The following is a 27,538-nucleotide window of genomic DNA, read 5'->3' as shown; positions in this document are numbered from 1 at the left end:
AATGAATAAATAAATACCTTGTAGAGAAATTAACACAAGAGAATAACTTTCTTTTCCATCTCTATGTAGCTCTCCGGCCATCCAATCCATCTTCTCTTCCACCCAAGGATCCAGTGAAGTCCAACAACATAGTGACTGTGACTGGGATTTCCCTGTGTTTGTTCATCATCATTGCCACGGTGCTCATCACACTTTGGAGGAGGTTCGGCCGGCCCCCCAAATGCAGCACCCCTGCTCGACACAACTCTATCCATTCCCCTGGCTTCCGGAAGAACTCGGATGAAGAGAACATCTGCGAGCTGAGTGAGCAGCGGGGGAGCTTCTCAGATGGGGGTGATGGGCCTGGGGGTAGCCCAGGAGACCTGGGCATCCCTCTGACCTACAGGCGCAGTGGACAGGGGTCTCCTGAGGATGATGCTTCTGGCAGCGAGAGCTTTCAGTCCAATGCCCAGAAGATCATCCCCCCTCTCTTTAGCTATCGCCTTGCCCAGCAGCAGTTGAAGGAGATGAAGAAGAAAGGTCTGACAGAAACCACCAAAGTATATCACGTGTCTCAGAGTCCCCTCACAGACACTGCCATTGATGCTGCCACCAGCCCTCCGTTAGACTTAGAAAGCCCAGAAGAAGCAGCCAACAAGTTCAGGATCAAATCTCCATTTCTGGATCAGCCTGGGGTGGGTGCTGGGGAAAGACCTCCCTCCAGGCTGGATTTCAGTGTGTCCCCGGCCAGCTGTGCCATTAGCCCCAGCCAGACCTTGATCCGCAAGTCCCAGATGAGGCACACTGGTGGCAGAGGGGGCTCCTCGGAAAGGAGCCACCCTAGGAATTCCCACTTCCGGAGGACAGCTAGTTTTCATGAAACCAAGCAGGCACGACCATTCCGGGAGAGGAGTATGTCCACTTTGACTCCACGACAGGTCCCTGGCTACAGCTCCAGGACAAGAACCTGGGACCAGGCAGAGGACAGGGGTAGGCCTTCAGGTCGAGGCACCCATCTGCTTTCTGAGAAAGGGGAGCATTTCCAAGGGGCAGGTGGGACCAGTGGTCTCCTACACCCAACCTCTAAATCCTACACTGTGGGGCAGCCCATGAGGAAACCAGATTCTGGGGATCGCCAGGCAGGATTAGTGACAGGAATTGAGAGGACAGATCCTCACAGAGCTCGAAGGGGACCATCCCCCAGCCACAGGAGTGTTTCAAGGAAGCAGTCATCCCCATCTTCCCCGCAAGACATCTACCAGAGGGTCAGTCCACTGAGCCCTTCTCAATTCAGGAAAGACAAGTGTCAAAGTTTCCCAGCCCAACCAGAGTTTGCCTTCTATGACAATACATCATTTGGCCTCACAGAGGCTGAGCAGAGGATGCTGGACCTCCCAGGGTATTTTGGCTCAAATGAAGAGGATGAAACCACGAGCACACTTAGTGTGGAGAAGCTTGTCATCTAGCTCAAGAATCTGCCTGGGTCTTTCCACACCTTTACCCACATGAAGACATTGACTACTCCCATTGTCCTATGACCAGTTTCATAGAACTGCTCAGTATGTTAGGGAGGAAGTATCATGCACATACTTTGATTCATTAGGAAGAATTTATTTATCCTGAGCATCTCCTTTTGTTATCTTGGCTTAATACTATTTGCTACAATAAAATCTAAGCAAAAGCAGATAAGGGTTGGCCTGTCTTGTGGCTAGGAAAGATGGTAAGACATAACCTGTGAGGGTGATGCATGTTGAACAAACACCACACTGGCAGTCTCTAACTTGAAGTAGAAATATAGAAACCCCAAATAATAAATAAGCAGGACTGGAGTAAAAATAACTTGGTAGCACAGTGCTGTATTGTAATTTTTAAGTCACACTTACATAAACATTTGATGCCTATCCAGACAAAATAGTTGGCCGTCTAGTTAATGATGAGCAATAGTAGTCCACCAAACTACCTAGAAACAGTAATCTTATAAGACATTCCAGAAGAAGTTTGGCCAGAGTTGGGTGATATCTTACGTCTTTTTTTAGTGCAATGAAATGAATCCACATGCCTAGACTTGGCAAAATTGTATGAGTTAATTCTGCAGTAGAGATATAACAAAAATCTGATTGCTTAGATGTTATGCCAAATGAAGACTTGGCCATCATTGTTCTAAGAAAGTAATAAATGTTTTAGAAAGCCAAGTGTTATCTCTTGAAAAGCACCTGCTGAAAAGTGGATATAGGTGCTCTTTGGATCACTACCCAGCACCAGATCTTCATTGTGTTCCTGGACCAAACTGGCTGAAGTTTGAAAGTGGTGCATGTATATTTTCAAGTGTAACCATAGTATGTTAATAAGAAAATGTGTGACTTAATCTCAGGTACTTAAGGGACAAGTAGAATAGTTTGTGGGGGGTCTTTTTAGAGGGAGGTCCTGGGGCTTGGACTCAGGTCTTGGGCACTGTTCCTGATCTTTTTAGCTCAAGGCTAGTGCTCTGCCACTTGAGCAACAGTGCCACTTGCAGCATTTTGGTAGTTAATTGGAGATAAGAATCTCACAGACTTTTCTTGTCCAGACTGGCTTCCAACCACAATCTTCAGATATCCTGAATAGCTAGGATTAGAAGCACTAGCACCTTGCAGTTTAAGTGTTTTTACCTGGAAGAAATTGTTAAAGAAAGAAAGAGAAGAAAGAATTTTCAGAAATTTAGAATCACTTTTGTTTGATATTTTGTGTGTGTATGTGTGTGTGTGTGTCTTCATGTGTGTGCACACGTGTGTGTGCTTGCACCAGTTCAGCAGTTTGAAATCAAGGCCAAGGTGCTCTCCTTTAGGTTTTTTGCTTAAGGTTCGTTATCTACCACTTGAGCAACAGCTCCACTTCAGGCTTTTGGCTTGATGACTGGAGATTAGAGTCTCATGAATTTTTCTGCCCAGGCTGGCTTTGAACAGCCATCCTGGGATATCAGCCTCTTGAGTAATTAGGAGTATAGTTGTTTGGTTTTTCAATCTTTATCACACTTTACAGACAAAGAATTTGGATTGGGTGGACTTACATTGAAATACCATATTTTCTGCACTCTACCTTCACAGTCTTTGCAAATCTTTGCCAGTAGCAGAAACGTCAGAAGGAAAAGCAACACTTTTACAAGCTCTTCCCAAAGGAAAGAAGCTTTCTGCTGATTGCTGGGACGTTAGAAGTAGTTTTGCAACCTGCTTTGCTGGGAAACAAAGGCTAAATAAAAGAACCTAAAGGGTGGAGCTCCTTCTTTGGAAGTTTGCCACAGGTACCACGTAGTACCGTTGACCTGATGATGAATCAGGTTAAGACCCCTTGACCTGGTAATTAATGAGCACTCGCTTGAGTAGCTGCATTTTCCTTTATTTCCCATATGACCTCCCTAACCACCACACCCATCCTGCCTTTTAGATAGTTTTCTTTTTAGAGTTTATCAGGATGTCAGCCTGCTAGTGAGGTTACAGATGGGAAAAATATCACAAGTGTCAATATTGTAGTATCAAAAGATTTTTTTCATATTTGTTGCACTGCCACTTCATTTGTATCATTATTGTTGAGAAATTAAAATGAACTTCATTTTGGAAATACTTTAGTAATATGTAACTTCTCAGGAACAGGAGGGATAGATTGTTCAGAGCTGTCTGACAGCTGGTATATACCAGAAAGCTTTGTTCTTCTTCCAAGTTCACAGGCCTGTATGCCAACCTTTGGACATAAAGAGTACTTGCTCATTTATTCCAGATAGTGAATTAATTTGCAGTGACACAGAGAGACCCAAACTGCTACATGAGAGGTGGAAGTGAGAAGGAAATACTGGAGCTGGTTATGGTGGCTCATGTCCATATTTGACCTATTCAAGAGGCAGAGATCTGGAGGCTACATTTCAAGGCCAGTCTATCTCAACCAATAGAGTAGTACCAGCCTGTTAGTGATGGGAGAATTAGAAATAGGAGGATCAGGGTCCAGGCCAGCAACAAAAGGAGACCCTATTCTAAAACAACAAAAGCAAAGATGACCAGAGGTGTAGCTAAAGTTGTAGAGTTGGCTGCATAGCAAGGGCAAATCTCCTGGGATTCCAAGCCAGTCTAGGATATGTAATAACCTCAAGGCCAGCTGAGCTACATAGTAAGCCCTGTCTCAAAACCAAAAATCTCATGGATCCTACAGAGGAAGAAACAGAAGGCTCCAATGAGAGAAGAATAGCAATTTGTGAAAGAACAGAGAAAACTGAGTAAAAGGACATGTGCCTAGGAGTAACTAAAGAAGGGAGCCTTTGATTTTAAAAGACATCCTAAAAATGTATTAGTGAAATGGAAAAGGCTGCACATTGTTTGGAGGTTTCAGAACAAGTTCTATAGAGATCTGGAAAGCATTCCCAGGATGGGGAAATCACAAGATACAAGATATAAGAATCACGCTGGCAGTGAATTTCTCATCAGCAACACCAGAAGCAGAGAAGAGGAGGTTTGAAGCTCAGTGATTCTTAATTCCAGGTCTCTTAGAGAAATCTCAGTGCTTTGTGTTTCTTCTTATTTCACTTAATTTTTTCAAAATTGTGTTCATAAGCTTTCCAAATAATTCGAAAAGTTGAAAGAATAGGAAAATAGCCAATCACATTCATCTATCACCAAATTGAAACATCTGTTAGTATTGGTTATACTTTATTGATTTATTGAACTATGTGAAAGTATAATAGAAAATGGCTTAATGGGAACAATTTCATGTAGTTCAATTTAATGTGTGTGTGTGTGTGTGTGTGTGTGTGTGTGTGTGTGTGTGTGTGTGTGTGTGTGTGTGTGTGTGTGTGTGTGTGTGTGGTTGAACAATATAAAGATATATTTCAGGCATAGACCACCACTCTGGCTTTCTGTTTCTATGAGTATGACCAGTATAAGTATGTATATGAGTAGAATAATAGTGTTTACCTTTTGTCGCTGGCTTATTTCAGTTAGCATGATGTCCTGAAGGTTCATCCTTATTGTACTATGTGTCAGAACTTTTTTCCCTTCCCTTCCCTGTCATGCTCGACCCTGCCCTGCCCTGCCCTTGAACTGTTTTATTCTTATAATATAGAGTGCTTAGATGTATGATCATAGTACTGTGTTCAAAAATTAATTAAAGCCAGGCACCAGTGGCTCACACCTGTAATCCTAGCTACTCAGGAGGCTGAGATCTGAGGATCACAGTTTAAAGCCAGCCCAGGCAGAAAAGTTTGTGAGACTCTTACCTCCAATAAACCACCAGAAACCCGGAAGTAGCACTGTGGTTTAAGTGGTAGAGCGCTAGCCTTGAGCTGAAGAGCAGAGGAACAGCACCCAGGCCCAGAGTTCAAGCCACAAGACTGATAAAAAAAGAAAAAATTCAAGGCTCTTGTCTCTGACTAATCTTTCCAACTTGCCAAATTTGGATAACTTGTTTCAGTCTGGCTTTAATTTTAGAATTTGCATGTGTTCTTTCTGTGTAAAATATCCAGAGTGGTTACAAGGAAAATCTTTCTAAAAAGATATGTCTTACTTCTCTCCTATCCTTTTGACCTCTTTACAACATTCCTATCCCAGATATTTCTCATTTATTTTTCCAGTATTTCTTTATGCAGAAGTAGTATGCATACAGATATGCATATACAAACTACTTTATTGGGCTTAGTTTTGTTTCTCTCTCTCTCTCTCTCTCTCTCTCTCTCTCTCTCTCTCTCTATATATATATATATATATATATATATATATATATATCCTTTCCCCTTTCTTATACAAAATACCTTGAACCACTTATTTTTAAATGGATAAATCTTAAACTTACTACTTTTACAATCTATAAATGAGGCTTAAAATAACCAACTTCCTATAAACTTAAAAAAGTATTTATTCTAAATGTAAACAACTCATTTAGAATGCAATGGCAGTGAAGTGTCCATGGCTCCATCAATGAGCATTTATCACTATTTTCACTTTGTCATTCCTATTCTTCCTCTCTGCTTGCCGTTCACATAGAGCTGCCTGGGAGAATTTACAAGCCTATATTCCCATCATACTCTGCTCATAAGCTAGTCTCACATTCATCTTATTGTTTTCTGTTATTCATTGCATTTTCCTCCACAGTGTATGAGATCTGAAAGCAGCAGACCTATATCCTATTCCTTTATGTACCTCAAAAGCAGCTTGTTGTTGGGGAAGTTCATTGTTTTGGAATCTTGGCTTTGCCACCTCCCAGCTGAGGGCATTTGTGCTGTTTGCTTCCCCATAGTGGATCTGTTTTCTCATCTCTGAAGCAGAGAAATAATGTCCCCTTCCCAACCATCTTTTGAACTCTCCATGCTACTTGACTACCGTTTTGCTAATTCATACAGTTTCCCTCCTAAGTGCTACACTAGAACAAATGGCTGATTTGAAAGCATTACAGAACTGCTTTTTGAAAGCTATCTATCTATCTATCTATCTATCTATCTATCTATCTATCTATCTATCTATCTATCTATCTATCTATCTATCTATCTATCTATCTATCTATCTATCTGTCTATCTGTCTATCTGTCTGTCTGTCTGTCTGTCTGTCTATCTGTCTGTCTGTCTGTCTGTCTGTCTGCCTGTCTATCATCTATCTACCTTTCTATTTATCTTGGTAAAGATGATCTAAACGTTTAAAAAATCCTACAGTAAGTTCAGACTAGATCTCAAGGGAGTAGACTAGATCTTAAGGGAATAGCTCAAATGTAGAGCTTACACTTAAGATGCTTGAGGCCCTTGGTTCCATCTCTAACACTAATAAGTAAATAAATAAGCAAGTGGCAGGATTAAAAGGAAATTTTGCTGTTTTTACTTGCAAATAACTGAAAAATGCCTTGTTCCTGGCAAATGGAAGGTACTTATCCAGTATATCCAAAGGCATAAGAGAGGAAACTAATGGCTTGGTTGCCAACACCAAATCTTTTCAGTAAATCAGGGCCTGAAAAAAGGGAGAAGCTGTCCTTGGCTTTGTGATGCTTCATTATGCTCAGAGTAGGTGCTCTATAAATACTTGTTGGGTGATTGTTTACCCTGCAGTTTTTACCCTTCATCAGATTCAGCTTAAATGAGTTCCTAGGAGCAGCTCAACTTACTAATGCCTACTGTTGTTAGCTTCAAGATATGAATGACGTTACATGGTTGCTAGATGATGGAATAGGAGAAAAGCCAATCCTGAATAAACAGCTTGGAGTTTATCAAGAGAAGTTGAGCAAGGGCTTACATAAAACAGCAAATAAAAAGACTGAACACCAATTAAGGTAAATCTCATTACTGTCTGAATACCTGCCCACAGACTCTGGCTTACAGATGAATTTGAGACAAAAACTTAGTAGTATTCTGTTTATGGTTACAATCGATTGAGTTCAATTTCCACAGTTTCTGTAACACTCTATCACCTTGCTTCTCTCATTCGTACAACCTTCTATATTCTTGAAGGCAGCCACTCCTGGCTTAGAGGAAGGAGAAACAAGGGAGAGATTTATGATGCCAAAGGTGATCTAAAGTTAGGTTTTAATCTTGCAAATTGGTTTAAGCAAGATTTCAGAAGAGATAGGCATGTTTCCCTAGCTTCTTTTTTTCTACTATCACTTGTGAAAGAAGGAAAAAGGACTCATGATAAGGAGTTTTCCAGAAGATCTTACAAATATGCACTTTCCCTGGGAATTAAGAACAACTTAGAGTTGGGTGCTGTAGACCACACCTAGCCAACCTAGGCAAAAAAAAAAAAAAAGTATATGAGATTCCATCTCCACAGGAAAAGCTGGGTGTGTTAGAGTATGTGTGTCATCCTAGATACAGCTGGAGAGTAAATAGGAAGATCAAAGTCCAGGTCAGCCCAGGCAAAACTAGTGAGGCCCTATCGCAAAATAGCCAAGATTAAGATGACTGGCAATATGGCTCAAGTAGCAGAGCACCTTCCTAGTAAGCATAAAACCTTGAGTTCAAACCTCAGTTCTGCAAAAGTATGCTCTTTTTTATGTGCATACTTGTATGGTACATCATGGGATCCACACAGTAATGAGAGGTGCCGATTCCTCCAAGAATACCCAACAGTCATTGACAAGGGGAGATTCCCGCATCTGTTCATCTCATCCTCATCCCCTGTCCACTGGTCCATGAGCATGACTTCCTAGAGCATTGGATACTTTTTGAAAAGGATAATATTTTCATAATCTGTAAATGATCATTCTAAAGAAAGGCCTCTTTCAAGATAATAAACATAACATTTATTGAGTGCCTCCTATGCACTGCCATTATCTGCAGTGCTTTTCTTTTTTTTTTTTTTTTTTTTTGCCGGTTATGGACCTGAACTCTGGGCCTGGGCGCTGTCTCTCAACTCTTCAGCTCAAGGCGAGCGCTCTACTGCTTGAGCCACAGTGCCACTTCCGGCTTTTTCTGTTTATGTGGTGCTGAGGAATCGAACCCAGGGCCTCATGCATGCAAGGCAAGCACTCTACCACTGAGCCACCTTCCCAGCCCATATCTGCAGTGCTTTTAAGTGTTAAATTAATTCTCACATCCACTCTATATCATGCCTGTTTTCTAGATGAAGAAAGTAAGGTACAAAGAAGTCAAGTTACTTACTTGTCTAAGGGTATAGTCAGTGAATGGCTGAACTTGGATTTGAACCCAGGAAGTCCTACTCCAAATTTCCCACATTATACATAAACCATGTTGCAGCTATTTTCCTCTCATTTAATGGAGAAGGAGAGAGAAGGCAGGAAGTTAGACACTAGCCTGCATCCAAAATCCAATGAAGCATTTCTGGTAAAAAGACATTGATGTTATCTTTATTGGTATTTTTGACATTCAACATTTTATTGCTATTACATCCCATAAAACATATATACAATTTCTTTGGAACCATCTGGAACTATAAAATATTTTTTAAGCTGATTAGTTGGAGACAGGCTTTAAGTATTGGGAAAACAAGGATATAGCCATGGGAAATACAGCTTTCAGCAGAAGAAGAGCCATAGCTTTCCCAAGCAGCCAACATCTGTTTTTACTCTATCATTGCTGAGGCCAGATGATCTCATTCTCCTCGTTTGTTTTCCAATTGGAGCTTTAAGTTCAGACAAATGAGAGCAAAGCAATGTCTTCTGTAGATTAGACTTGAGCTGCTTGGAGCCATCCATGATTAAAAGATAAGCAAGGTAATTCTGTTGTAGTTTTGTTATGCCTTGGTCAGCAACAGAGCATCCTCTTGTCCATTTTGCATTCCAGAAAATCAAAAGATTTAATTTCAAACTGAAGAAGCAAATTTAAAAGCAAGATGTCCTCACCTAAGTCAAAAGCTTGGAGGTTCAGATTTTTTAAGGAAACAATTGCACAAAGGGAAATGTGTTCATTCTAGGTGACAAAGTACCAACAACTAAACAGGATTGAGGGGCAAACATATTTTGATTCTGGAGATTATAAAATGGCTAAAGCAAAGATGAAGAAAAAGCAACTGCCGACTGCAGCCCCAAACAAGACAGGGGTCACGGGAGACCACATTACCATTCCACAGAACATTTCTCAGCAGAAACCATCCCTGGTTGCTAGCAAGTTGGCTGGAGGATTAAGAGTTGAACTGCAAAAAAACATTAACAATTGTTTTCAAATCTAGGATTCCACAGGAAAAATTCCTTCTAAAATGTAAGAGGAATCAAGAATTCTGCTATGAGTCCCCTGCTCACAGTTGTAAAAAGAACATTATGACCAGAATTTTTTTCTTGACCTCATTTAGGAAAAACCAGTTGATACCGAGGACATTCTAAAATAATGATTGTCAAAGTTACATAAATAAAAAGATGCTCATTAGAGAGTAGAGTCCTGTTCGCAATGCAATATGTAAAGTGACCTACCACTACTGTGTACTCTAGTCATGTGGTTTTCCCTCAGATCTTTAAAATACATCATATATTTTCTTCCTCAGTTCTTTCACACTACTGTTTTCTCTCCTCTTTATTCTCTTCCACAATGGTTGTCACATTTTCTTTGTCTATGGGATAATCAAAACATTCAAAGCTAGTAAATAACACTTAAGGGATAATTTTCTGTATACAGGCCATCACAAAGACAATGAGTATAATTGGGCTCATTAAAAAATTTCACTCTAGGACTGGGAAGGTGGCTCAGTAGTAGAGCGCTTGCCTTGCATGCATGAGGCCCTGAGTTTGATTCCTCAGTACCACATAAGCAAAAAGAAAAAAGCTGGAAGTGGCGCTGTGGCTCAAGTGGTAGAGCGTTAGCCTTGAGCTGAGGAACTGAGGGACAGTGCCCAGGCCCAGAGTTCAGGCCCCACGACTGGACCCCCCCCAAAAATTTTTTACTCTAAGAAACCTTCACAAAAAGACTTGTACTTAAATATCCATAGCACTTTATTCATTGTACCTCTGTGCTGGAAACAATCCAAATTCCATCAACAGAAAAACGAATAAACAAACTGTGCTATTTTTGTATACTGTACTAGTGCTCAGCAATAACAAAATGGAACCATTAACATATGCAATAACTTAAACTTCTAAAGCATTCTATCCTACAAAAGAAGGCAGGTACAGAAATCATGGCATGGTCTATTTATGTAAAATGCAAGAGCAAGCCAACTCATTTATTGGGATGGACTAACTCCTGCCTCTAAGGATGTGTGAGCAGAGTGGGCTCTGGCTTGAAAGGGCCCTAGAGGACTCCCAGGTTTGATGGAAATGCTCTGTAGCTTGCTTCGGTAATAGTTACAGAAATGTATACATTATTCTAAGCCTATTATTTTTAAGATTCCACCATGTTATACAATGGCCAGGGCCAAAAGGTGCAGAAGGTGATGGTGCAGTCCATCAACCTCATCTTCACATATTTACAAAATAGATCTCGAATTCAGGTGTGGCCCTTTGAGCAAGTGAGCATGTGGATGGAAGGCTGTAGCATTGGTTTTGATGAATGTGTGAACCTTGTGTTAGATGATGGAAAAGAAACTCATTCTAAAACGAAGTCTAGAAAACAGCTGGGTTGGATCTTCCTAAAAGGAGGTAACATTACTCTTCTACAAAGAGTCTCCAACTAGAAATGATTGGTGAAGTGAGAAATTATTAAGATTCCTATACAGTTCTTTTTGTTGTTTTTTTTTCTTGATTTTTGTTTTTGGTGTTCTTTGCTGGGAATCTAAGAAAACATCCATTCACATTGTTTGATAAACCCTGTTGTTGAGATGTATGCACAGTTGTGATGTGTTATTATCAGGTGACTATAAATCTCATGCCATTGTTTTTGTTTTTTTAAAGCCTATTAAACTGTACACTGAAGATCTGTGCATTATATTAGGTATGAAATACATCACAATTAAACAATGGTATAATCTTATGTTTTTGTAATTTGGCTATTCAAAGGGAATTGGAGAATCATGTCCAATAAGCCATACTATTTTCTTTCTTTCTTTCTTTCTTTCTTTCTTTCTTTCTTTCTTTCTTTCTTTCTTTCTTTCTTTCTTTCTTTCTTTCTTTCTTCCTTCCCTCCCTCCCTCCCTTCCTTCTTTACTTTTTTTCTTTTTGTGTATAATGCCAATATTAGGGCTTGAGCTCAGGGCCTTGTACTCTTGCTCTGTTTTTTCTACTCATGTCTGCTGTTCTACCACTTAAGCTGAGCCATTCCTTCAGTTCCAATTTTTTGCTGGTTTACTGGAGATAAGTATCATGGAGTTGTCTGCCCAGGCAGGTTTTGAACCTGGATCCTCAGATCTCAGCTTCTTGAGTAGCCAGATTACAGACTTGAAGCAGTGGATTCCACTTGAGCCATACTATTTTCTTCCTAGATGCTTCTGGATCATGTACAAAGCATATGTATGTTTAGTAATGTAAGAGATTCCCACCCATGCCTCCTTTTAGATCTAAAGACTGTTATTTTTATACATGGTTTTAGGATACCACCTATCTAATTTCCAAGCCTATATATCACCTCTGCTATAAGTGGCTGAAAAGTATACAGTGAGGCACATCAGTAATAGCAAGAAGTTAGATAGCCTGACAATGAAAGAGAAAAGAAACATTAAAACGATGACCTAAGAATTCAAACAAGTGTAGGCTTGGCATAATGGAGATAAAAATTAGCTGCTACCATATGTTTTCCCTAGACATAAGGTTTTGCTAGTTCTTCTGGAAGCAAACCATCTAAAAAGGGCTCCCAGAGAATTTTCTGGATGCTTTCCATTCTACAGAGATTTTTTTTGCAGGAACTTTCTAATAAGCTTGAAAAGCAAAACAACTCAACTTCTAACTTTAAAAAACTATACCAAACAGAGCAAAGTATTAAAACCTGTTATTGAAGGAGAATATTGAACAGAGCTTTGAATAGAGAAAAACAGGTAGAGTAGTAAATACAAAATGGTATAGTGATATAAAAAAACAAACAAATAAAAAACCAGGCTGAATCTGAGGAGAATAATGAAAAGGGGGTGTAATTTGAGGCTGTGTATATTTGAGTTGATTCTTACTTGAATTAGATATCACTGTTACTGCAGGGATATAGAGCCCATAGAAGAATCAGGGAAGAATAAGAAGGTGGTGGAAAGAGATGTACTGGGATGTCTGTTGTGGTCAGGAGGAATGAATGTGCAGTGTGTGGGAGTGTATCCAGGGAAATGATCCCTGCTAAGTGATTTGTTTTGTTTCTGCCAAGTTTTCCGGGGATACTCCTCCTAGTTATGAGGATTAGTGGAGTGGCAAGTTTTGACAATACTACAAAATTTTTGGGGGAAGGAGGAGAGCGGGATAGTTTGGGGGCTTTTTTTTTTTTTTTTTAGTTTTGTGGCTTAAACTCAGCTCCTAGGTGCTATCCTTGAGCTTTTTAAATTTTTTTAATTTTTATTTTTCCTGAGGGCTAGAGCTCTACTATTTTGAGCCACAGTTCTACTTCCAGCTTTTTTTGGTAGTTAATTAGAGGTAAGAATCTCATGACCTTTCCTGCCTGGACTTGTTTTAGACCACGATCCCCAGATCTCAGCTTCCTGAACAGCTAGGATTACAGGCATGAGCCAGCCAGTCACCTGGCCTCCAAGTTTGTTTGCTTTTTATAGTCTTTCCCCCAATAAACCTGGTGCTTGAACCCTGGGCCTGGGTGCTATCCCTGTTCTTTTTGTTGTACAGATGATGTACAGAGGGGTTACACTTACATAACTCAGGTAAAGAGTACATTTCTTTTTGGACATTGTCACCCCGTCTCTCAATCTCCCCCAGTTTTTCCTTCCCATTTCCACTCACAGTTGTACAGTTAATTTTCAACATAGTGTCTAGTTAATGCCATTGTTGTGAAGTAATGAGACTGGGTCTGAGTTTCCCCTAGGCCTTTCATTTCCCCTGGTAGTTTCTCTAGATGATTTGCTTTTCTATTAAGTTTAAGTGTCCTCATCTGGTTTGCTTTGATCATATATAACACTTTTGTTAGGTTTAATTCTATCAACCTTGTATGGTCTTGGCCTATTTAAGTTTCTGCTAGCTATACTGAGGCTGTTGATCTTTGAGACAAGAGTCCACCAGTAGTACTCTGGCTCTCCAATAAAGAGTCATAATGTGGCTGTTTAAGTGGTGGCTTGTCTGTTTCTCATAACTGAATTTCCTTACAACAACTGTATTTCTCTACCCTAGACCCCTATCCATATAAACTCTTGCTCAAGGACAAATGCTGTCTCTGCCCAAGAGGGTCAGCCTGTCCGCTTGCTGACAACAAACTTTTTCTGTATGTAACTTGGTGTCCACATGGTCTTCTGGGATGAGACTTTCAGCACCTGGCTAATAGACATTTTTTATACTAATAAACTTTTCCCCATTAAAAATATCTGTAACTAGTTGTACAAAGGAGTTGCCATTTAACAAAGCAGTTTATGAATGCAATGCATCTTGATCAATGTCACCCCTTTCAACATTCTCACCTATTCCTCCCCTACCTACCCCTTCCATCACTCTTCTTGATTTTGTAGGATATACATTGGACTCTTTTTTGTTGTGTTGTTGTTGTTGTTGTTGTTTGTGGGGCTTGAACTCCAGGCTTGGGCGCCATCCCTGTGCTCTTCAGCTCAAGGCTAGTGCTCTACCACTTGAGCTACAGCACCACTTCTGGTTTTCTGGTTTTCTGGTGGTTTATTGGAGTCTCACGAACTTTCCTGCCCGGGCTGGCTTTGAACCAGGTTCCTCAGAGCTCAGCCTCCTGAGTAGCTAGGATTACAGGCATGAGCCACAGGTGCCCGGCTTTACATTGGACTCTTGACTTCATCTTCCCCACTTTTTCCTCTTCACTTGTACACCCCTTGACCTCACCAAACCTCTTTTGACTACTGGCTTCTCGGCTTCTTGGCATTTTAATTTGCTCAAATTTGATGTTGTCTTTCTAAGAAATTACACTATTTGAGTTCTCCCTTGACTCTACCATATTTTAGTTAATACATTTGTATACACTTGTGTACCACTCAACATATTTATTTATAATTTTATAATGTACTTATAAATTTGTTGCTTCTGCATATGAGGGAAACATGTATCCTTTGTCTTCTGCATATGAGGGAAACATGTATCCTGGTCTTAGTTTACTTCATGACATATTTTTTTCCAGCTTTTACATGAAGAAATGTTCAACATCTCTGTTCAGAAAAGAAATGCAAATCAAAACAAAATTGAGATTCTACCTCACCCCAGTTGGAATGGCCATTATTAAGAAAACTAATAATAACAGATGCTGGTGGGGATGTGGCCTAAAGGGAACACTACTACACAGTTGGTGAGAATGTAAACTTGTTCAAGTACTCTGGAAAACAGTATAGAGGTTTCTGAAAAGACTAAACATAGACCTTCCCTATAACCCAACAATCCTACTCCTGGGCAAATGACCATAAATCAGCCTGTCCTAAAGCCACCAACACAATCATGTTCATTGTAGCATTGTTTACAATAGCTAGGATATAGAATCAACCCAGATGTCCCTCAGTGGATGAATGGATTAAGAACATGTGGTATATATACACAACAGAATTCTATACTTTCATGAGAAAGAATGACATTGTCCCATTCATAAGGAAATGGAAGGACTTGGAAAAAATTTTATTAAGGAAAGTAAGCCAGACCCAAAGAAACATAGGCTGCATGGTTTCCTTCATTTGTAATAATTAGAATGTGTCTATAAATCTCCAAGTAAATCCAGTGGATAATAAAAGACAAATAATTACACTTGGACATGATTAAGCAGTACTCAAGACATTCACACACTGAGAACAAAGGAGGATATTCTTAGGAGATGATCATTATAGCTATGTAAATAAAATAAGGGAGGAGGTAATACTGGTTAAAATTTACTTATGTAACTGTAACCCTTCTATATATCATCTTTACAATAAAATTTAAATAAAAAGAAATCATGCTTATTGAAATGAACTCCAAGAAATGTAAAACAAGAGATTTTTTTATTGTACTGTTCGTAGTTATTTTCTTTTTTATCTTTCATTATTCCCTTTTGTCACTGTTCTTGATTTCTGTATCCTTTATCTTGTATACAAGTTTATCTGGTTTGGGAAGGGGAAAGAAAGCATAGAAATAGTGGGACAAAGGGTGAACCAATTCAGCAGTGATACTTGAGTGACATTATGTTGGACATGAACTATACAACTTGGGGGGGGAGGGGAGGAAGAGGGTAGTGGAGGAAATGAGGGAGGAGATGACACTGTTCAAAAAGAAATGCACTTATTACATGACATGTAACTGTAACCCTCTATGCATCACCTTTACAACAAAATTTAAATTAAAAAATAATTTTTTCAGGTCTTTCCATTTATTTACAAAAGGTACAATGACATTCTTTCTAATGGATGAGTAAGTCCAAGTGTGTGTGTGTGTGTGTGTGTGTGTGTGTGTGCATTTATTTATTTAATTTTATCTGGTCCTAGGGCTTGAACTCAGGGTCTAGATAGATGCTGCTGTCCTTGAGCTTTTTGTTATTTTCCTCAAGGCTAGTGCTCTACTGCTTGAGCTATAGTCTACTTTTGGCTCTTTTTGGTAATTTATAGGAGTCTTATGTATTTTCCTACCTGGGCTGGCTTCAAACCATTATCCTCAAATCTCAGCCTTCTGAGTAGGTAGGAGTATAGGCATGAGCCACTAGCACCCAGACCATTGTGTATGTTTTAATGCTAAAAGAACACAATAATAACATTAGGGAAATGTTGAAATAAAACAGTTTCTCTTACTCTCACTCCTCTTTAACAAGTAATGCATATTTGTATTTTCTTCTAGTCTAAAATTTCCCCCTTTTAGAAATACTTTAGGCTGAGTTGTTTGCTTCTCACATAACAACTTCCAGGCCTGGATTCCGGCCCGCCGACGGCCTCGAGCCCGCAGCCCCCAGCTCCAGCGCAGTCCCCACAGCGCCTGGACGAGGGAGCAGAGCTCCAGCACTGCGCCCCCGGGCCCGGAGCTCCTGCCGCACCGCAGACACGTCGCCGCATGGCTACGGCTGGAGGAGCCGCTGGACTTCATCAAAGTTCTCCAGTGGAGAAGTTTTGCATCAATATTCATCAAAGAAATGGGTCTATAGTTCTCTTTCTTTGATGAGTCCCTGCCTGGTTTTGGGATGAGGGTTATGATGGCTTCATAGAATGTGTTCGGTAGTGAGCTTTCTCTTTCAATTTCATTGAAGAGTTGGAGGAGTATTGGTGTGAGCTCTGCTTTGAAGGCCTTGTAGAATTCCGCTGTAAAACCATCTGGTCCTGGACTTTTCTTAGCTGGGAGGTCTCTTATTGCTGTTTCTATTTCAGTGCTTGATATGGGCCTGTTAAGATAGTTTAACTCATCTTGGTTTAGTTTTGGCATGTCAATATTTGGTAGGAAAAGGTCCATCTCTGTCAAGTTCTCAAACTTATTAGCATAAAGTTTTGAGAAGTATTCCCTTATAATGTTCTGAATCTTGGTTGTTTCCGTGGTGATGTTTCCATTCTCATCTCTGAGTTTATTAATTTGGGTGTGTTCTCTTCTTTTTCTCATAAGATTTGCTAAGGGTCTGTCAATTTTGTTAATTTTTTCAAAGAACCAACTCTTTGTTTTGTTGATTCTTTCTATAGTTTTTTTGGATTCTAATTCATTTAATTCTGATTTAATTTTGATTATTTCTTTCTGTCTACTGGATTGGGGATTATCTTGCTGCTCTTTTTCAAGGAGGTTTAGATGTGTCATTAAATTGTTAGTTCAGATCTCTCCAATTTGTTGATGTAGGAGCTCAGAGCTATAAACTTGCCTCTGAGTACTGCCTTTGCTGTGTCCCAGAGGAGCTGGTAATTTGTGTGTTCATTTTTGTTGAATAGCATGAACATTTTAATTTCCTTTCTAATCTCTTCCATGACCCACTCATGATTCAGCAGTGTGTTGTTCAGCTTCCATGTGATGCCAGACTTTCTTTGGTGGCTTTTGGTGTTGAGTTCTAATTTTATTCCCTTGTGGTCAGAGAGGATGCAAGGTATAACTTCAATGTTTCTGAATTCATCCAAAAAATCATACACCACGATCAAACAGGATTCATTTCAGGGATGCAAAGCTGGTTCAATATACGCAAATCAATTAATATTATTCATCACATCAACAGGAGCAAGAATAAGAACCACATGGTTATCTCAATAGATGCAGAAAAAGCATTCGACAAGATCCAAAACCCCTTCATGATGAAGGTTTTGGAAAAATTAGGAATCCATGGAACATTCCTCAATACAATAAAGGCTGTATATGACAAACCTACAGCCAGCATTATACTCAATGGTGAAAAACTAAAGCCATTTCCTCTTAACTCAGGAACAAGACAAGGATGCCCACTCTCTCCACTTCTCTTCAATCTAGTATTAGAATGCCTAGCTACAGCAATAAGACAAGATGCAGACATAAAGGGGATCCAAATAGGGAAAGAAGAAATAAAACTCTCCCTCTTTGCAGATGACATGATCTTGTATTTAAAGAATCCCATAGACTCCACTCCCAAATTACTCAAGCTGATTCAAAACTTTGGCAAAGTAGCAGGTTATAAAATTAACCCCCCAAAATCAATGGCTTTTCTGTATGCCAACAATGAGAAAAGTGTGGCTGAAATTAGGAAAGCAACTCCATTTGTAATAGCCCCACAAAAAATAAAATACCTAGGAATTAATTAACTTAACTAAAGAAGTGAAGGACCTCTATGATGAAAACTTTAAAATCTTGAAAAAGGAAATCAACACAGAACTAAAAAAATGGCAAAGCCTCCCATGCTCCTGGATTGGCAAGATTAACATCATGAAAATGGCAATACTTCCCAAGGCTATCTACAAATTCAACGCAATACCTATCAAAATTCCAACCTCATTCTTCAAGGAAATAGAAGAGGGAATCCAAAAATTCATATGGAAAAATAAAAGACCCTGAATAGCAAAAACGCTCCTCAACGGAAAGAACACTGCTGGAGGAATATCAATACCAAATTTCAAACTCTACTATAAAGCCATAGTAATCAAAACAGCTTGGTATTGGCATAAGAACAGACCTCAGGACCAATGGAATACAATTGAAAACCCAGAAATGAACCTACAGACCTATAGCCATCTAATCTTCGATAAGGGAGCTAAAACAATAGAATGGAAGAAAGACAGCCTCTTCAGTAAATGGTGCTGGCAAAATTGGTTAACTACATGTAGAAAACTTAAGCTAGATCCTTATATATCACCCTGCACCAGAATCAACTCCAAATGGATCAAAGACCTTGAACTCAAAGCAGACACTCTGAAAACATTACAGGATGGAATAGGAGAAACCCTAGGTCTCCTTGGCTCAGGCCGAAATTTTTTGAATAGAGACCCGGAAACACAACTAATCAAAGAAAGGTTGGACAAATGGGATTGCATAAAGTTGCAGAGCTTCTGCATGGCAAATGACATAGCTAGCAAGATCAATAGAAAGCCCACGGATTGGGAGATCTTTACTAGCCATACAATGGACAAGGGTCTCATATCTAAAATATAATTGGAACCCAAAAAATTAAACCCCCCAACAACAAATCCTCAAAGAAACAACTGCCCAATAAATAAGTGGGCTAAAGACTTAAAGAGAAACTTCTCTGAAGAAGAAAGAAGGATGGCCAATAGACACATGAAGAAATGTTCAACATCCCTAGCCATAAAAGAAATGCAAATCAAAACAACATTGAGATATCACCTCACCCCAGTTAGAACGGCAAAAATCAAGAACTCTAACAACAACAGATGCTGGAGGGGATGTGGACAGAAAGGAACCTTACTTCATTGTTGGTGGGAATGTAAACTTGTTCAACCACTTTGGAAAGCAGTATGGAGGTTCCACAAAAGACTTCACATAGAACTCCCCTATGACCCAGCAATCCCACTTTTGGGCATTTACCCAAATGTTTACAAACAAGATCACACTAAAGCTACCAGCACAACAATGTTTATTGCAGCATTATTTACCATAGCTAAGATATGGAACCAACCCAGATGCCCCTCAGTAGATGAATGGATCAAGAAAATGTGGTATATATACACAATGGAATTCTATGCCTCCATCAGAAAGAATGACATTTCCCCATTTGTTAGGAAATGGAAAGGTTTGGAAAAAATTATATTAAGTGAAGTAAGCCAGGCCCAAAGAAACATAGGTCCCATGGTTTCCCTTATTTGCAATATCTAGTATATGTATGAGTCAAGCGGAAAAGGTCAGATAATGTGATGTCAGGAAAATGAACCCTTAGATATGTATTTTAATGTTTTTTTTCTTTCATGCATGTGATTCTAACGCATTTATAAGATTATCTCTTTGTTGCTTTGTATGTCCATCCCCCACAGTATAACCCCTGCTTTCACTATATTTGATGTCAGTATAACTTGTGGAGGAGATGGGGAAAAACCAGTTGTTTAAGGATACAGGTGGACCTGTTGCAACAATGAGAAGTACAAGTTGTCATGTCCAAAACGAGCTTTACAACGTCGGTGGGGGGGGGGGGGGGAAAGGGGGGAAGGAGAAGGATTGGGATCGGGGGGAGGGGGGAGGCTGGGAAGGGATGTGAAGGGTAAACAAAGGAGGAGGCTGCAATGCTTGGTAAGAAATGTACGCATTATCCTGCCCATGTAATTGTAACCCCTCTGTACAGTATGTTCACAAATAAAATAAAATTAAATAAAAAAAAAGTTCTCCAGTGGTTCTTTGCTATTTTCGGGTCTGCGGCTCCTACAGCGGGGAGACAGGAGCAACAGTTCGCGGCAACAACGAAGCCAAGGACGTGAGTTCCATCATTGTTTTGTACGGCTATCCCTTCAGGTTGCACGGGGTCCAGTACGAGATGCCTTCTGCGATGATGACTCCACATCCAAGACCATGCACCTCACAGGGGACTTCTCTGCCAGGTTCTCGGTAACTCTTGGCATCGTTTCATTCTTCTATACGATGGCTGCTGTGGTCCTCTACCTGCGATTTCACAAGCTCTACACAGACAACAAGCGCTTCCCACTGGTGGACTTCTGTGTGGCTGTCTCCTTTACCTTCTTCTGGCTAGTAGCTGCAGCTGCCCGGGGCAAAGGCCTGACTGATGTCAAAGCGGGCCACACGGCCATCCAGCCTAATTGCAGCCATGTCTGTGTGTCACCGAGCAGAAGCAGTGTGCAGTGCCGGAGCCACACCCTCTGTGGGGCTGGCCAACATCTCTGCGCTCTTCGGCTTTATCAACTTCTTCCTGTGAGCTGGGAACTGTTGGTTTGTGTTCAAGGAGACCCCATGGCATGGACAGGGCCAGGATCCGGGCCAGGGCACCAGCCAGGAGAGCACAGCTGATCAGGGAGCAGTGGAGAAGCAGTAATCAGCCCCCACCTGGCTATTCCTGCCTGGAATGGACCGCACCTCTTCAACACCTGCGGCTTCCAGGACCTCCCTCTTCTCTTCCAACTCCCTTTCCCCATCATTCTGGGCTTTGATTTTTGAGATGACGAATGGACAGCCATCTGCTGTCAGAAACTGGCTTCCTATCCCTCCTCCTGCTAGAGCCCCTGAAGACAAGAGTTCAGTGCTTCTTGTCTATGGCCCAAACCAGACATTATTGGGGTCTTACCTGTATCTTTCTAGCCTCTGGGAACCAGCCTAGGTTGCAAGTCTGGACTAGGGGCAAGATACCAGAGCTCTGAGACTGGTCCCTAGTAGCCACCTTTCTGTACCTGTTCAGCCTCAATGTAGTAGGGATCAGGGAGCAAGCTAGCAGTCTTGCTCCTATTACTGCATGGAGGGCCCAGCCATGACTTGGTGACAGCCATTAATGGCTGTTTTCTAGTCTCCATGTCTGATCTCTAGCCTGCCCAGAGCATAGTGTGTTTCCCATTCTCTTTGGCTCCTTGCTTTTCTACAGCACTTATCACTTGTCAGCCTAGAAAAGGACCTAAGGAGGGTCCATATGTGGGAGCAGTTAAACTGCAACTGAGTTGCAACTCAAGGAAGAAACCTAGGGAAGTTACTGGCAGAATCCTTTGTCTATCCCCTTCATCCTTCCATCCACCAGACACTCTAAAATCTAGAAACTTCTTACCTTCTTCCATGCCCTTTTTGAGTTTGGTCTCATCTCACAGTTGAGATACAAGATGAGAGGCCTAAAATAACATCTCTGTTTCAAGATCTCCTCACCTTACCTCTCAGCACCTTACCTCTCACCTACCCCAGCCTCTGGGGTCTGAGGCTTCAAGATCATTTTGAAAACTGCCCAGGCCTTCTTTTCATTCCCGTGGGGCCAGTGAAGGGCTTTGACAGGGTCCAAAAGACCATCATGAGGCTGATTTGTCCCAGAGCTCTGGGACACAGATGGATGGGCCCATTTCTCCCTTACTCTCTCCTTCCCTCCCTAGCCCCCCCCCCCCCAGTATCTTCTCTAGTCCTTCTTTTGTCCTTTACCTTTTCACCTTCACAATGCCCTCTCCCTGGCCTTCCCATCCTCTCCTTGCTTTCTATTTTTGCCAGGCTCCATATCCTCCTCAGTCCAGGGCAGATCAATGCTATTGGTACTTCTTCACTTCGGGACCCAGTTCCATATTTGTCTTTGTCTGACACCTCCTTCAGTTCCTCTCTGGGCCCCAGGGCCTGAGAGTGCTAACTGGGTAAGGGCCACCTGCCTCCTACCTGGCCTCTTCCCTGCCATAGGGCTGCTCAGGGAAGCATGAAGAGGGAAGAAATCTATCCACTTTTTCTAATCCAGAGCTAATTGGCCCATTTATCATCCCAAAGGTGAAAGTGTCCTGTACCAGTTTCTTCTCAGGACTTAGTCAATCCCTTCCACCTCCTCCCCTCCTCCCGGTGCCATTCATACTAACATGTGCATTACTTGGGCACTTAAGGCTTATGACCTCTGATTGAGGGCCACTCATTTCTTTTTTGGGTCAGAACTTCCCCCACATGACAGGGGAAGTGTGAGGTTTATAACCCTAAATGTTCTGGGGTCCTTCAGTAAATGAATAAGGTTATTCTTTTCATTGTTGGTTTTATTTTCCTTTTTTAGATTTTTGGGAAGGGATTTGAAGAGGGACAAAATGAGATGAAGGTGAAAATCTTCCTAAGCCTGAAAATCTCTGTCCCGAGTTGTCCCATGGTTACTCAAGGGAAGGGGAGAGGGTAGACAGTTTTGTCTACAGCTCCAGAGACACAAAGAACAAAGGGGTGACCTTCACTTTTCTTCAAGCTAGCCCTTGTCGGGGACGGTGAGCAGCTTCTACTGGGACATTGTTTAGATTCTGTGTTTGTATTTATAATTTAACAGATATGTAATAGATAAAGCAGTCTCATTTGGGGACTGAACTTAGAAACTGGCCTTTCCACTAGGAAAGCGGGGGTGTTATTCACTGGTGCCAAGAAGTCCTAGCTCAGAGCTTTCCCCTAGGCAGGAAGGTTCTTTCTTGTGCTCAAGAGGCTGGCTGGTTTTCAGATTGTAGATCCTTGATTTGGGCTATGGTCAGTCTCACCATGCCATCCTAAGAAAGGCCATTTCACCTCACTGCCTCCAGAGGGCTGAGCTAGGCCCAGTGCCAAGGGAAAGGCTGTCCTTACAGAACTGGAGTCTCCTTCCAACCAGGGCTGACATTACTGCTTTGCCTAGTTGAACCCAGTGTAGGAGGTATCTGGTTTCTCCAGCTGCTGTAGGAGGCCAATAGACATGGTACTTGCCCTTTGCCCTTTGCTCTGACCCTGCCCACCTAGGATCTTTCCTAGACATGAGCCCACCAACATCATGGTCATGGGTCTCCTACTTCTGGGATTGCAGATCAGGGTGGGGGGGAGAATATTGCATGTTGTTTTCTGGTGCTTCATTATACACTTGAATAAACTGGCTTCAAGCATTTGCCATGAAGGAGCCAAAAGAGAGAGAGAGAGAGAGAGAGAGAGAGAGAGAGAGAGAGAGAGAGAGAGAGAGAGAGAGAGAGAGAGAGAGAGAGAGAGAGAGAGAGAGAGAGAGAGAGAGAGAGAGAGAGAAACAAAGAAACAAAGAAAGAACTCTGGAGATGGATTCCTTCAACTACAACTTTACAACTATTTCCAAAGCCACTGCTCATCAATGTTCATTTTTTTTTTCTTTTTCAGTCTTAGGAACTTTATTGAGGGTCTCTTAAATTGAAATGCTTTGCAGTAGAGCACAGCCTGCAGGGGTGTAGTCTCTGAGGTGTTTCTTGCCTATAGACTGAAGCAGACTTAATTTGTTCCTTATTTCCTGCTCTCTGGGTGGTAAAGAGGTGAGGAATAGAAATGGGAATAATGACCAAAGGAGGCAAGGATAAGGCTCGGTCTTAAAGGAAAATACCTACCGGCCTTAACTTCACCCAGCTACTGCATGGCTGTTGGTCACCCAGCTGCTGAATCAGAAATAATTTAAATATACTCTTGCCACATCAGCAACAGAACTCTAGGCCAAAATGTGTCCCTGTCTGCATTAAGTACCAACATTACAGCTGCCCAAATCACCAGAAGAGACAGGAACAGTTGCTCTACCTCACTCGGCCCAGGGGGAACCCAGGCTCCACCCGAGAGCAGACCATCGGGCAGGCTTCAATTGCGCTTCTTCTCTTGTGTGCTGGTGAACCAAGAGTCTAGAAGTTTCTTGCTGCCAGGCATGCACTTGGACCGCCAGTACCAACACCAGGTACATGATGAGACAGCAGAAAACCCAAAGAGGAAGCGGTAGGCCTTGCCATGGCGGTAGAGTTGCTGTGCAGCGGGGAACATCTCCATGCTGCCATAAATGAGGGGAGCGATGGAGAAGAGCCCCATGCTGATCATGGAGAGCACCAGGTAGCTGATAGTGTTACAAGGGAAAGAGAGCAGGCCCAAGAGGGAGGGCGTAATGATCAGCAAATAGGGGTTCTCCCACTGATAAGGCATGGCCACCTGATCATATGACAAGAGCCTCAGGTGTCCCACGCTCATCTTGGCAACCAGCAGCAGCCATAGGGCCAGATGCATGTAGATCAGCTTCTTGATTTCATACTTGAGAGTCACACTTCAATTAACAACCAGAAAACCAGAAGTGGCCCTGTGGCTCAAGTGGCAGAGCGCTCACCTTAAACTGAAGAGCTGAGGGACAGCACCCAGGCCTCATCTGGTAGTGCATGGCCACGCGCTCCTGATGCTGGAAGTCGCTGCTGTCAGTACCAGCCGCTTGCGGCCCTGCCCTAGATGCCATGGATCCAAGCCCCTGAGCCCCCTGTGCTGGCCCACGCCCACCAGCACACCGCTCCTCAATGTTCATTTTCTTTGCTGAAGTAAAGTAGGGCAAATGTATGAGTAAGACAGCACCTTCCTGGCTCTTCATGCTGCAACTGCTTCAATGTTTAGTAAGGCAACAGACTCAGAAAGAGCAAAGAGCACAGGGTTAGAACCGAGGCTTGAATCAAGATCTTACAAGTAAAGCTTAATTTTAGTTATGATCAGACTTACAGAAAAGTTACAAAAATACTGCAGAGTTCAAGCATCCCTTCATCCAGCGTTCTCCAGTTTAAGAATCAATACAGAAAATTAGCACTGATAGGATAGTCTTCAACTAGAAACCTTACTTGAGTTTTATAATTTTTCAGTGTCTTTTTTCTATTGTTCAATATCTTAATCCAATACAGAATCTCCCAGTGAGTTTAGATATTGCAAGCCCTCAATATTTTCCAGTCTAGAGAGTTCTTAACACTGATTTTATGGTCTTGATACTCAAAAATTCTTTTTGAGGTACTGAAGCTAGAACCCAGGGCTTTGCACATATTAAGCAAGAATTCCTTTACCTCTGAGTTACAATCCCATGTTTATTCAATACAGATTTTGTTTGATTTTGATGTTGGGGAGGACCCCCGGGATTTCAAGAATGCTAGGCAAGTGCCCTATTACTGGCCAGAGTAAGCAATTCTTTTTTTTTTTTTCTTTTTGGGTCCGGTCGTGGGGCCTGAACTCTGGGTCTGGGCGCTGTCCCTCAGCTCTTCAGCTCAAGGCTAGCGCTCTACCACTTGAGCTACAGAGCCACTTCTGGCTTTTTTCTTTTTGCTTATGTGGTGCTGAGGAATCGAACCCAGGGCCTCGAGCATGCAAGGCAAGCACTCTACCACTGAGCCACCTTTCCAGCCCCCAGGGTAAGCAATTCTTATTGGCATTTAGTTTTTTTTTTTAATAAATTGATATTATACCTATATGCACTAGTCTCATGTGAGTTTTGTTAAAAAAATCAGTTCCTCAGAGTCTCTTCAGGAGACAAAACAGACAAAAATCCCTTATGGAACTCTGAGTGGCACTAACTAGTGCCACTTCCTGTAGTCCCAGCCCAAGTGGATGGCCTTATTCTTACTGGCTGTACTGTCCCTGGCCCTGTCAGTGCAGGGGTTGCAGTGAGCTCAGACTGCCCTTTGTGCTCTGGGGTCCTTTCAGAGCTGTAGGACTTTCACTGGTAGGAAATCCATGAAGAGGACCTGAGGCCTTATAATACAACCCTACTGGGTGTGTTCTTAAGTCAAGGAGAGGATCTCTGGGATGTGGTAGAATGTCTTGCTAAAAATTATGGGTGTGGATTGTGTATATTTGTGTCTCTTTTCTTCTCAGTTTATACTATAAATTCTTTGACAGGTGAGTCTGGGTCTTTATGATTAAAAAAAAACAACAGTGTCCCGGTGGAATATGGTGGTATATATCTATAATCCCAACATTCAGATGGGCAAAGTAGGAGGATGGTAAATTCTAGGCCAGCTGGGGCTGCATAATGATACAATCTCTCAAAAAATTGAGAAAAGGCAGTCTTCAAGCCCTTCACAAGGAGGAAAGGGTACTCAGGCCTATCTCTTTGTGGGCATAGGTCATAGAAGAATGGGTAAGGATGCTGAGCAGCGCCCCATCACTCTGCAGATGGAAATAGGAGAACCTGGCTCTGTATATCTTCTACAAACAGAATGTAGATCATTCCATTTATGATGACATTTGAGGTGAAGATGTGAGCAGAAATTGAGAAGAAAAGGCAGATAGTCCATAAATTCAATGCATATTTCATTATCAGTAAACCTTTGATTTTTTTTTCCAAAAAGGCATTCAGCTTTGCTACTCCTTGGTGATCTTGATTACACTAACTGGGGCTAAAGATTGGTGGAAAATTCCCCTAAGGGGTGAACAGATCTTAGTGTTCCTCTTCTCATCCTATTTCCCAGGGCCTATGCATGGACCAGCTCATCACATGGCCCAACCAACTGGAAGGAAATGTCTGTTTGAGGCACAATACATTGTCCCAAGAGGACACTCAAACTTTAAAGCAGCACAATCAACTTAAGAGCAATCTGTACAGCTTGAAGTAAGAAAAGCTCTTATTCAGTGCCCACAATGTTAGGGAACTAAAGGATGGATTCAAAAGGCAAGAAGAACAAAGGCAGACAGAGACATCAACTTCAACAGACCAACTTTAATGAAAGTTGAAGAGGAATACCAGGGTGACCTGAGGAGCGTCAGAAGACATGAGGTGTCCTGGGGAACAGGGGTGAAGGGACTTAAGTAGGGTCACATTAAGTAGGGATCATGTTGAAGGAGGTTGAAGGGTTCAACAAGTTTCTGGACATGATTTGCAAGTCTGTGGTTTGGGCCTAAAGTAATTTGCACAGGCCTGGTTCTGTGAGCCTGTTGTACAAACCTACTGAGCAGGTCCTGGTTCAGCCTGCTTTCAGGAACTCAGGTATTTGTCACCCTGAGTTCACATTTTTACATCACATGTTCTGTCACACAACACTTGGGCTGACAGGTTTACCTGACCAATGCCAATTTGTTTGTTGATAAATGACAGCACCGGTTATGTGCCCAACTAATCAGCAAGCTGCTTGAGGCTCAGTCAGGCCTTGCACCTATACGCATGCCCTTCTGATCTGAGGACACTTAGATATCCCTGTGGAGGGTTCCAGTATATAACATCTGGCTGATGGCCAGTGGATATGCAGGAAAGGTCTATCAGGAAGGCAGGAAGTTTCTTCTCTTCTAACACTGCCTATACCAGCTTCCTGGAGGGGATACTAGCAAGTTTGTGAGCCAGCTGCAGGCCTC

General features: G+C 41.7%; 2 protein-coding genes and 2 pseudogenes across 4 annotated transcripts in view; 3 read left to right on the top strand and 1 right to left on the bottom strand.

Moving 5' to 3' along the window:
• The window catches only part of LOC138812161 (thrombospondin type-1 domain-containing protein 1), a 36,252-nt gene extending 34,584 nt beyond the window's left edge, over window positions 1-1,668 (top strand). For all 3 annotated transcript variants that reach the window (XM_070000113.1, XM_070000111.1, XM_070000112.1), the window contains one exon: window positions 70-1,668. In XM_070000113.1, coding sequence (XP_069856214.1) covers window positions 70-1,445 — 1,376 coding nt within the window. In that variant the 3' untranslated portion in view covers window positions 1,446-1,668. The remainder of the gene's footprint in view (window positions 1-69) is intronic.
• Window positions 1,669-5,782: 4,114 nt separating this feature from the next.
• LOC138812160 (small nuclear ribonucleoprotein E-like) lies at window positions 5,783-15,602 on the top strand. Its single transcript, XM_070000110.1, has one exon. It carries the CDS (start codon window positions 10,759-10,761, stop codon window positions 11,035-11,037), a length of 279 nt encoding a protein of 92 aa, XP_069856211.1. The 5' UTR covers window positions 5,783-10,758; the 3' UTR covers window positions 11,038-15,602.
• Window positions 11,040-20,825, top strand: LOC138812062 (synaptophysin-like protein 2; annotated as a pseudogene).
• Window positions 20,826-24,040: 3,215 nt separating this feature from the next.
• LOC138812061 (protein jagunal homolog 1-like) lies at window positions 24,041-24,674 on the bottom strand (annotated as a pseudogene).
• Between the last annotated feature and the right edge of the window lie 2,864 nt (window positions 24,675-27,538).

This window comes from Dipodomys merriami, unplaced genomic scaffold (genome assembly GCF_024711535.1).
Source record: "Dipodomys merriami isolate MVZ:Mamm:240054 unplaced genomic scaffold, mDipMer1.0.p SCAF_56, whole genome shotgun sequence".
Lineage (NCBI taxonomy): Eukaryota > Metazoa > Chordata > Mammalia > Rodentia > Heteromyidae > Dipodomys > Dipodomys merriami.
This window is presented reverse-complemented; position numbering and strand designations above follow the sequence as displayed.

Coding starts and splice junctions, on each gene's coding strand:
- LOC138812160 (XM_070000110.1), top strand. CDS start 10,759: ATGTTATACAATGGCCAGGGCCAAAAGGTGCAGAAGGTGATGGTGCAG.